The sequence below is a fragment of the Erythrolamprus reginae genome, chromosome Z (assembly GCF_031021105.1).
Source record: "Erythrolamprus reginae isolate rEryReg1 chromosome Z, rEryReg1.hap1, whole genome shotgun sequence".
Taxonomy (NCBI): domain Eukaryota; kingdom Metazoa; phylum Chordata; class Lepidosauria; order Squamata; family Dipsadidae; genus Erythrolamprus; species Erythrolamprus reginae.
The window spans coordinates 54,219,733-54,231,011 of record NC_091963.1 but is presented as its reverse complement, the minus strand read 5'-3'; the positions used below and the strand labels follow the sequence as shown (position 1 = coordinate 54,231,011).

The window sequence follows — 11,279 nt, the reverse complement described above, 5'->3', positions numbered from 1 at the left end:
TCCCTTGCCCATCATCCCCTGCCGGGCAATGGGGCAGCTAGATGGGCAGCTCTTCCGGCGAGGGAGGGAGGCGCCAATTTGGCTAGGTAAGGAGACAGAGTATCGGGGGGGGGGCACTCCGCGAGAAAAACGGGTGGACTGCCGAACAGAGGCCCCCTAGCCCCAGGGGATGCCCGTTCATGGGGGTTACCAAAAAAAAAAGGCGCACCCGGGAACAACACGATCCCGGGGGCTGCTCAGCGGTGCCGCGGAACTGGCTGAGGAAAAGAAAGGCAAGGGGGGGAGGTAGCCAAGCCTGTCTATCCGCCCCCGTTCCCCCCTAAATCCGTCACTGTCGCCTCTGCCAGCGCCAGCCCGTGGGACAAAGCCGGCCACGTAGCCACAGCCGAATATGCCGCCTGAGAACGGCCCAATCCCGGGGGCTAGCAGGCAGGGCAGACAGGCGAGTGAAGGCCCAGCCAGAGCAAGAAGCCCATCCACCCCCTTCCCCTCCTTTCTCCTTCCGTGACCCTCCGTCTCCGCCTGCAACACCCGAGACCTAGTCACGAGCTGCTGTCCACAAGGGGGGAGGGAACGCTATGGGGGTAATGACATTTTTAGCAGATCGGCAGGACCACATCTTTCTTAAAAATTAAGTTTTTTTTAAACTATCTGCGCATGCGTTGTTGTGCTAGCCAGCAGGCTAACCGGGATGAGGCAAAGGGAGGGCGAGGAGAGAGAAACAAGCAGGTTGCAGTGGCCAATCAGCACCGCCTTCTGGAGCTGCATAAATCAAACGGTCAGCCAGCAGCTAAGGAGCTTTTTTACTTTGGAGGCAACCCAGCGCTTAGGATCCAGGGCGCCTCTCAATTGTGCCCTCTCCCTGGACTGGGAGCAGCTGTGCATAGGGGGATACGAGTTGCCTTCTCTCTCCTCACCAGCCCACCCCTACCCTTCCATTTCTCTCTCTTTTCTCTTTTTTTAACCCCCCCATCACCAGTTAGGGCAGGCCAGCTAAGATCAGGCTTTGAAATGAAACCCCCCTTTCCCCTCTCAACCCCCGAATCTAGGCATTCTTCCCGCGGCGACCCCTTCCCTTTGGGCAGAGGGGGAACCAGCGGGACCCACTGCCTGATCCAAAGGGATCCCGGAGATCCTGAGACTTGGCTCTTCAGCCCTTCCGCCCCACTCCACCCCTTTCCCTTTCTGTCCTTCCTCTGTCTTCTTTCCTTTCTCTTTCCCTCCTCTCCCCATTCCTTTCCCTTTCCCTTATTCTTTCCCTTTCTTTTTCTTTCCGTTCCCTTTCTGTCCTTCTTCTAGCTCCTTTCCCTTTCCCCCTCCCCCTTCATTTCTCTTTCCCTTTCCTTTTGCTTTCTTTCTCTTTCCTTTCCCTTTCTGTCCTTCTTCTATCTTCCTTTCCTTTCCCTTTCTTTTTTGCATATTCTCTCCTTCTTCTATCTTCTTTCCTTTCTTTTTCTTCACCTTCTTTTCCTTTCCTTTCTCCTTCTGCAGGGCTACCATCAGGAATTTTGGGGCCCCATACAGCCTAAGTGTCTGGCCTCCCCCCGCCATTTTAAAACTATTTTAAGTTGCCAAGCCACTCCATCCCCCGGGAATCATTTCCCACTTCACGCCAAGCGAGGCGGTCCCATAGGCCAGTGTTTCCCAACCTTGGCAACTTGAAGATATCTGGACTTTAACTCCCAGAATTCCCCAGCCAGCGAAGCCAGTTGACGTCCAGATATCTTCAAGTTGTCAAGGTTGGGAAGCACTGCCATAGGCTATTTCAGGAACTGGGTTAAGCCGATTGTGTGGACTCGTCCAGGAGAAAGAAAGAAGTGGGAGTGACAAGGGAAAGAAAGATCCTCCTGGCATCAGTCAGGCGGAGCGAGGCTTATTTACGGCTCCTTGGCACTTCTCCCTTCTTGTTGACAAAAAACCATGTGCTTTCTAGCGAGGGGAGAGGGGAGGGGGATCCCACACCCGGCAGCCACCGGCGAGGAGCTGGAAAGGACGAGGGGAGAGAAAAAGCAGGGTACCAGCAGTCAGGCAGGTGTCTTGAGGGGGCACTCCCATCTGGAAGGAAGGGAAGAAAGGCGAAGGCGAGCTAGGAAGAAAGGAAGGAAGGAAGGAAGGAAGGAAGGAAGGAAGGAAGGAAGGGTAAAAGGGGCGAGCAAGAGAGGAATGGATGAATGAATGGACGGAGGGTGGGAAGGAAGGAAGGAAAGAGGGAAGGGACAGGAACAGAGGAAGGGTGCAAAGGAAGCAAGGAAAGGTGAAAGGGGAGAGTAAGAGGAAGGAGTGAAAGAAGGGAGTGAGGGAGGAAAGAAGGGAGGAAGGAGAAGGAAAGCAAGAAATGGAGGGAGGGAAGGAAGGAAAGAAGGGGGGAAGGGACAGGAACAGAGGAAGAAAGCAAGGAAACTTATGAAAGGGGAGAGTAAGAGAGGAAGGACTGAAGGAAGGGAGGGAGGGAAGAAGGTAGGAAGGAGAAAGAAAAGAAGAACTCCCACTTCTTTCTTTCTCCTGGACGAGTCCACACAATCGGCTTAACCCAGTTCCTGAAATAGCCTATGGCAGTGCTTCCCAACCTTGACAACTTGAAGATATCTGGACTTCAACTGGCTTCGCTGGCTGGGGAATTCTGGGAGTTAAAGTCCAGATATCTTCAAGTTGCCAAGGTTAGGAAACACTGGCCTATGGGACCGCCTCGCTTGGCGTGAAATGATCCCCGGGGATGGAGTGGCTTGGCGACTTAAAATAGTTTTAAAATGGCGGGGGGGGCCCAGACACTTAGCCTGTATGGGGCCCCAAAATTCCTGATGGTGGCCCTGTCTGTGGTATCTGATGCCTTTTGTTTGAATGTTTTTTATGTTTGGGGTTTTTTAATTTTGAATCCACTGGAGAAGGGAGGCTTATAAATATAAATTTTAAAAAAATTAAAAAATTGCAATCTCTCAAGCATCCAAGTATCATTAGCCTTAAAAACAGATACAAAATATAGCATTTTTAATAATAATATTGCCTCAGAATTATTTTTAAATTTTTTCTCTTTTTAGGTCAAGTCAATTGCCTTGATTTTTAGACCAATTATTTTAGATGTACTGTTGAGGGCATTTTTTTCCTCACACTTATGCTGATGCTTCCTTTTATTCTAGTGTTTTCTTTTGTTCAATGCAATGACAACACTGATTACCTTTCTGTACAATTCATGCATATGGTATGAAGAGACAGTGGCTATTTCACAGCAAGAAAATGGAATAGATGATCAATAGCTTTGAGGGGAAATACAGACCATATTTTATTTATTTATTTATTTATTAAATTTGTATGCCGCCCCTCTCCGTAGACTCGGGGCGGTTCACAACAGTATTCTCACAACACATATCCTCATCACGTGAGGTAACTTTGTAGTATTCCGACAAAATCGGATGCACGGGCGGTCTACAATTCCCTTCTCTTCTTCTTCTCTCTCTGCCCCCTCCCCCCATTGCATGTCGGGAACAGAACTGTCCCAGAAGAGATTTGCCGGTGCGGGTTTCAGTTCTACGGCCTCGCAAAATCAGGGAGGAGACTACGAATCCCGGCATGCCTCGTTTCCCATACCAATTTCCTCCACTGAAGTGGGAAGTTATTCGCTGTACACGTTACTGTCATGTGAGATGATGGAAGTCAGATTCCTGATGAGTCTGAGGGAGTGAAGGAAGGAAAGAGAAAGAAAGGCAACGTGCGGCTACGGGGAACTTTGTTTAAAATTACATCTGCTTCTGGGCTACGAGGAGAAGATGAGGAATCTAAGTTAAAGTGGTCTCCCTTGTCTTGTTCCCCCCGTAGAGACACTGTCCTGTTAACTGGTGCGTACGGACACGAAAGAACCCCGCCCACTTCTGCTGCGATCTTGCTGCCTGCAGGTAACTCTCTGCGTTCCGCAGCCTTTTCCCTTCTGATTGTTGGCATTTCTTCCCTGGTTTCCAAGAAAAAGGCTAGGGTCGCGTGGCCTATTCTGCCAAGCAAAAAAGTGGCCCCAATTTTAGATGGGGTAGCTTAGTACTGGCCAGTGTTTTGTTTACTTAGCCATTGAGTTTCCAGCACTGGTTATTGAATTAACCAACTAATTGGTTTTGTAGAATTTATTGAACCACAAACTGACCATGAGATCTATATGCGAGTAAGGTACAGCAAGGTCATTATAACCAACTTTGGCATTTTATGCAAATTCATGTGCTGGGTTTTATCTAATAAAACGTATTGTAGGAACTGAGTCCTGTGTTTTACAAATCTTGCTGCCTCTATGCGTGCACAGGATTACAATTTTCCTTTATGTTGAGAATAATTGCTTAACTATCGCTAATTGTTTCCCCCCCAGAAATGAGAGAATTTATTTTTTGCGGATTGTTAGTCTGATACACAAAATACTGAAGGTCAAGTATTTTCCTTTTATTTATGAGAATTCAGATTCTCTAAAACTTTTGTTTATATGTCATTTATAGCTGCTTAGGATTGTATGATTTGAGCAATCTAAAATGTGATTTATAAATACACTTCCTTGAAACATCTCTGTGAATGTCTAGAACTTTCAGTTTTGAAATGGTGTGTTGAGGTCACAAGAATCCTTGTCCTTGCATGTACTGTACTTAGAATTGAATCTTTGTTATTTCAATTTGATTGTTAATGAAAGAATAAGGAAAAATAGAATGAAAAATATCTGACAGCATTTCAAAAAGGGAAATAGGCTATCTATTCATTGAAGTTATCAGGGATAATCAGACCAGATAAGATACCCTTTTGTTCAATTTATAAAACTTGGCCAGTAGCAATATATATTTCAAAGGAAAGATGCAAGAAACTATCAGTGCTGTTTGTGAATAGGTATAGTTAAGCTTTGCAGAATATGTTATAGGTTGGGATAAGCACTCAGTTTAGAATACAGATATACCTCATTTAGTAATGGTCTTGTTTAGTGACTGCGGTTACCATGGTGATAAAAAAATAACTGCAACCAATGCTTTACATTTATGATCTTTATAAGTCTGTAAAGCAAAGGAGAGCTAAAGCAAGATCTTAAACACAGTTGTGATTTTACTTAGTGATAGCTTCGCTTAATGACTGAGCTGCCAGGCCCAATGTGGTCAAAAACTACATGTATTTGACAAAAGGAATGGGCAAAGTTTTTCTGCCTTTTCACTTTTGGAATTGTTGGAAGAAATTTCGTTGGTTCCTTCCCAGCTGAGAAGCAGTCACTGATGCTGAGCAGAAATAGACATGGAAGCAACTGCCAGAAAAGGGATCCTTTAATTCAGGAAGACAAGAGAGTAGTATCACAGCTCAAGCATTCCTGGAAGTGTGACTCTGAGCTTTTTATTCTTAATTTTCCTTTGAAACTCCTGCAGCTTGGTGGGTTTTGTTGGGTTTCTGATTGCCCTGGGTTTTGTTTTCCTGGGTTAATCTTAGTCAAAGATCTTTTGTCTTTTCTATCCTGAGGGTTAATTCTGCCAGGAAAGAGGAAAAAGGGAGATCCAGGTGAGTTATCCTGACTCCCTTTATCTTAATGGTTCTACTTAAGTATTTCTATTGTCAGCTCTGTTAGCAGGGCTGCTCTGTACTTTTCTTTCACTGATGCTTCTTGGTTTTCTTAAAGAAGGAAGGGCTTGTTTGAGTCTCTTAGCATTGTTTTCTGAGCTTCTGGTGCTTTGAGGTCCCTGGCAACAGAAGTGGATTCCTCTTACCTTCCTATTAATGTGCTGCGTGCACATCGTGATGTTTCGCTCGCACGCATCCCCTAGCGCAATTTTGCTTCCACACATGCGCAGAGGGACAGTTTTCCTTTGGCGCATGCTCAGAGAGCTGAAAAATCACACATAATTAGAAAAAAAGATGACGATGCGCAGGATGTGGAAAAGTCAGCACTGGAACCGTCACGGCCAAATTGCTTAATCAGTGGGCCACTACCGGAATAGTGCACCGGACTGCACCAGTAGGAACCCACTGGGTATACTTCCCATAACGTGAAGGAAGTTATAATGAGTGAGAATATATGGTAACCAAGAGTGGAATTGAAAGCTAGAGATGTATGAATGAATATCCAAAGCTTAATTTTAAGGAATTACCTCATCAGTACTATTATCTAAATGCTTCAACATATGTGTTATTCTAATATTTATTTATTTGTTTATTTATTCAGTTTTTTTATGCCACTCTTCTCCTTAGAGTCAGGGCGGCTTACAACATGTTAGCAATAGCACTTTTTAACAGAGCCAGCCTGTTGCCACAATCTGGGTCCTCATTTTACCCACCTGGGAAGGATGGAAGGCTAAGTCAAACATGAGCTGGTGATGAGATTTGAACTGTCGACCTGCAGATCTAGCAGTCAGCTTTAGTGGCCTGCAGTACTGCACTCTACCCACTGCGCCACCTGGGCTCATTTGTTATTTTAACAAGACAATTTGACTTAAGACAATTTAATTGACTCATCCCTAATTATTTTTTAATATTTTAAAACTAACTTTGGTTCTTTTAAGTTTCTCCGTTATATAGGAAGACTTGGGAATTACTGGAATGCTTTTTTAGTTTGTATATTTCACTCTGCACTACATCCTACAACATCTTGAATCTCCAAAGACTTATGCTAGGGTCCTCTTTGTAGACTTTAGTTCAGCATTCAACACCATCATACTGGATATTCTTTTAACTAAACTAAATCAGCTAGTGGTACCTGAACACACTTGTAAGTGAATTACAAGCTTCCTAACAGACAGGGAGCAACAGCTGAAGTACAATTACACATCAGATATCTGTACAATTAGCACATGGCTCCCCCAAGGCTGTGTACTCTCACCACTTGTCTACACACTAATGACTGCATCTCAAACAATCCATCTGTTAAACTACTGACGTTTGCAGTGATTGGTCTCATTAGAGACAATGATGAAACCACATACAGATGGGAGGTTGAACAACTAGCCTTGTGGGGCGACCGGAACAATCTAGAACTGAACACACTCAAAACCGTAGAAATGATGATAGACTTTAGGAGAAACCCTCTCGTTTTACCACCTCTCACAATACTAGACAACACAGTATCAGTAGTAGAGACCTTCAAATTTCTAGATTCTATTTTATCTCAAGACCTAAAATGGTCACCTAACATCAAAAACATCATCAAAAAATCACAACAAAGGATATTCTTTCTGCACCAACTCAGGAAGCTCAAACTCTCCAAGGAACTGCTGATACAGTCCTACAGAAGAATCATTGAGTCTGTCATCTGCACCTCTATAACTGTCTGGTTTGTTTCTGCAACACAACAAAACCGACGCAGACTTCAGAGGATAATCAGAACTGCAGAAAAAACAATTGCTGCCAACCTGCCTTCCATTGAGAACCTGTATACTGCACCAGTCAAAAAGAGGGCTTTGAAAATATTTACCTCGCATCCTGGACATAAACTGTTTCAACTCCTGCCCTCAAAACATCACTACAGAGCACTGCACATTGACAACTAGACACAAGAACTGTTTCCCCTCGAACTCCATCACTCTGCTAAACAAATAATTCCCTCAACAGTGTCAAATTATTTAAGTCTGCACTACTCTTACTCTTTTTTCTCATCATTCCTATCACCCATTTCCTCCAACTTATGACTGTAACTTGTTGCTTGTATTCTTAAGATTTTTATTAATATTGATTGTTTCCTCATTGCTTATTTGACCCCTATGACAATAATTAAGTGTGGTACCTCATGATTCTTGACAAATGTATCTTTAAAAAAAATGTACACTGAGAGCATATGCACCAAAGACAAATTCCTTGTGTGTTCAATCACACTTGGCCAGTAAAGAATTCTATTCCTATCTATATCTCCTCCTTTGGTTTCTAATAAAAGAGATAGAAACCAAAATGGCAGCACCTTCTCACTGAACTAATAGCTTTAAAAACTATTATATTTGTTGAAAAAAATCTGAGACCCTAGAAAGGTAACTTAAACAGCCAGAATTGGATGAACAAGATTCAGCTTACCTTCTGGTGCTAAATAAAGATAAATTTGTTGTAATAAGTTTATATCTTTCTGTAAAATTTTGAAAATACTTGTTCTTCTAATATATTTTCAAACATAACTCTTTGATTTGTATCTTTTCTCTGAAAGGATCACTTTTAGATACTTATAATGTTCCTTTTTATAAATGCTCTTCAAAAAGTCAGTCATCATCAGCTATCTCAATTAATTAATTGAATATTCAGTTTTTCCATTTATACAGTCTAAGATTTTTTTCAAGAAAATTTATATGACTAACACATCTAATACATGGTGATTCTGGGTTGCTTACCAAAATAAAAACCCAGTGCAAAACCATTGGTGACAATAATTTAGATATCGTTTCTGAAGGAAATATATAATTAACATGGTCATCACCAAAACAGCCAGAAAGACATAGTAAACAAGATGTTGTGCTAAATAGAAGAGATTTAAGTTCAAATCCACCCTAGATGTGAAAGGGCTTACTGAAACAATTTTTTTCTCTCAACTTAGCTGTTTTGGAGAAAAGATTCCTATATATGTCTATGGAGATTCACAATTATGCAGATCATAGTTATCCCATTGGTCTTTTTCAAAAGACTTCTCACTGGTCCTTTTCAAAAGGCTTCTTCAGTTCTGACTAAATTTGGGGAATAGAAGGATTTGTATTCTTTGCAACCATCTGGCTATTAGTGTTGGCTTTCTGAAAGTCATTGAGTGTGGAACCTTCCTAGAACTGCTGAAAGGACTATGTTGATGCCTGGGGATGGGTGATGTCATATCCTTCTCTATCTGTGATGATTATTTTTATTTAGCTATCATGGATGAACTAGCTGAAGATGACATTGATATCCTGAACCATGAAAAAGCGGATACTCATCACAGACAAGATGGACAATTTCCTATTCCAGTGTTTTCAGGAGAAGAATCAGTTGCTTCACATTTTGCCCTTGTCACTGCTTATGAAGATATTAAAAAGCGTCTGAAAGAGACAGAAAGAGAAAACTCTTTCTTAAAGAAAAGAGTAAGATTGTTAGAAGAAAAGGCAAGTTTTAGCAATATTTTTTCTTTCAAGGTTATATCATTCAATATTATTGTTAGTAATATCATTCAATATTATTGTTATTCTGATTTTTAGAAACGTAACTTTTATTTTAAGTCATGTGTAAAGTAATTAAGCACATGTGAAACAGATACATTCAGTATTTGAAAGTCACTACCTTATACTTATTGCTGTGACTAATGTGTTTCACTTGGTTTATCATTAAACGCTATATTGAAAGTATTTGAATAATGATTAAGCCACACCCTGTTGTAATCTTTTAGCTTTTTGAATCCCATTTGGAAGAAGCTACAAATTCTGTTGGTCGTGAGCAAGTTAATAAAGCTTATCAAGCATATCGGGAATCTTGTATTGAACGAGATAATCTGAAAAGTCAACTGGATAAAACGGTATGCTTTGGAGTAGCATTAAAAAAATGTTGCATGAACCTCATGTAGAAAAATATTTTAACATTATGTAGCAAATTAAGTTTGGATCACTGAAGACATTGAATACAATCTAGTAAAAATAAGTATTAACTTCATATTCATTTCTATATATGCGTTTAAAATGAGTGTGTATCCTTTTTTAAACATCAAAACAACTCAATTAAGGAATACTTACATGTGGCTTAAATCATTCCTGGATTTTTAAAAATACTGAATTTTTGCATCCACTTTTATTGATATTTTCTCTTTTTTCAGTGCCCCCATTTGTCTTCTAATTGTTCTGATATTAAATGTTTGAATTTGTTGTTTGAATGAAGAAAAGTGAGATTCACATAAAAATATAGGTTGTCAAAGCTCCAGTGATTCAGTACAAATGACTAGAGTAGTCCTTGTTGTACAGCAATTTGATTAATGACCATTTGAAGTTATACTTTGAAGTTATACTTTAAAATTACTTATGACCATTGCAATATCTTCATAGCCATGTGATCAAAATTTAGATAGATTTAGACTTAGGCTTGGTATCTGGCTCATATTTATGACTTTGCAGTGTCCTGTGCTCATGTGATCATCTTTTGTAAATTTCTGACAAGCAAAGTCAATGGGGAAGCCAGATTCACTTAACAACCATGTTACCAAACTAACAGTTGCAGTGATTCACTTAACTATAGCAAGAAAGATAATAAAATGGGGAAAAACTCACTTAGAGAAACATCTTTCAGCTGTGGCGAGGGGGGCATTTGCCCAGGTTCGCCTGGTGCACCAGTTGCGGCCCTATCTAGACCGGGACTCACTGCTCACAGTCACTCATGCCCTCATCACCTCGAGGTTCGACTACTGTAATGCTCTCTATATGGGGCTACCTTTGAAAAGTGTTCAGAAACTTCAGATCGTGCAGAATGCAGCTGCGAGAGCAATCATGGGCTTCCCAAGGCATGCCCATGTTACAGCAACACTCCGCAGTCTGCATTGGTTGCCGATCAATTTCCGGTCACAATTCAAAGTGTTGGTTATGACCTATAAAGCCCTTCGTGGCATCGGACCAGAATATCTCCGGGACCACCTTCTGCCGCACGAATCCCAGCGACCGGTTAGGTCCCACAGAGTTGGCCATCTCCGGGTCCTTCGACTAAACAATGTCATTTGGCGGGACCCAGGAGAAGAGCCTTCTCTGTGGCGGCCCCGACCCTCTGGAACCAGCTCCCCCCAGATATCAGAGTTGCCCCCATCCTCCTTGCCTTTCGCAAGCTCCTTAAAACCCACCTCTGTCGTCAGGCATGGGGGAATTGAAATTTTTTCCCTTCCCCCTAGGCTTATAGAATTTATACATGGTATGCGTGTTTGTATGATTGGTCTCTTAAATTGGGGTTTTTTAGATTACTTTTTTAATATTAGATTTGTTACATTGTTTTCGTTATTGTTGTTAGCCGCCCCGAGTTTTCGGAGAGGGGGAGCATACAAATCTAATAAATAATAATAATAATAATAAAAAATTAACAAATGTCTCATTTAGTAATAGAAATTTTGGGCTTAAATGTGGTAAGTAAAGAACTACCGTATAAATCTTTTTTTAAAAATTAAGTGGAATGCACAAACTTTGTAGGATGAAAAATGGATTGAATGAAAAGCTGGTTATTTGGAAAGAATGCCAGCTAGCTGAGTTAATTGTGATGTATTATTTAATTTATTGATTATTAGTAATTAACATTTTTTTTCTTCTCTTCTCTAAAAGCAAAACAATGTTTTCAGGGTGCATAAAGGGTACTTATATGCTATTTTTTTTCAACTAGTAGTGCTT

General features: G+C 41.4%; 1 protein-coding gene across 3 annotated transcripts in view; it reads left to right on the top strand.

Annotated features, from left to right (window-relative positions):
• Nucleotides 1–3,616: 3,616 nt before the first annotated feature.
• Nucleotides 3,617–11,279, top strand: part of AZI2 (5-azacytidine induced 2) — a 65,464-nt gene continuing 57,801 nt past the window's right edge. The window contains exons 1-4 of one of the 3 annotated variants that reach the window (XM_070727294.1): nucleotides 3,623–3,703; nucleotides 3,811–3,887; nucleotides 8,806–9,035; nucleotides 9,317–9,442. In XM_070727294.1, the coding sequence (XP_070583395.1) occupies nucleotides 8,811–9,035; nucleotides 9,317–9,442 (351 nt within the window). In that variant the 5' untranslated portion in view covers nucleotides 3,623–3,703; nucleotides 3,811–3,887; nucleotides 8,806–8,810. Of the gene's footprint in view, nucleotides 3,888–8,805; nucleotides 9,036–9,316; nucleotides 9,443–11,279 lie in introns of all 3 variants that reach the window. The other 2 variants (XM_070727293.1, XM_070727295.1) reach the window with 2 other exon arrangements.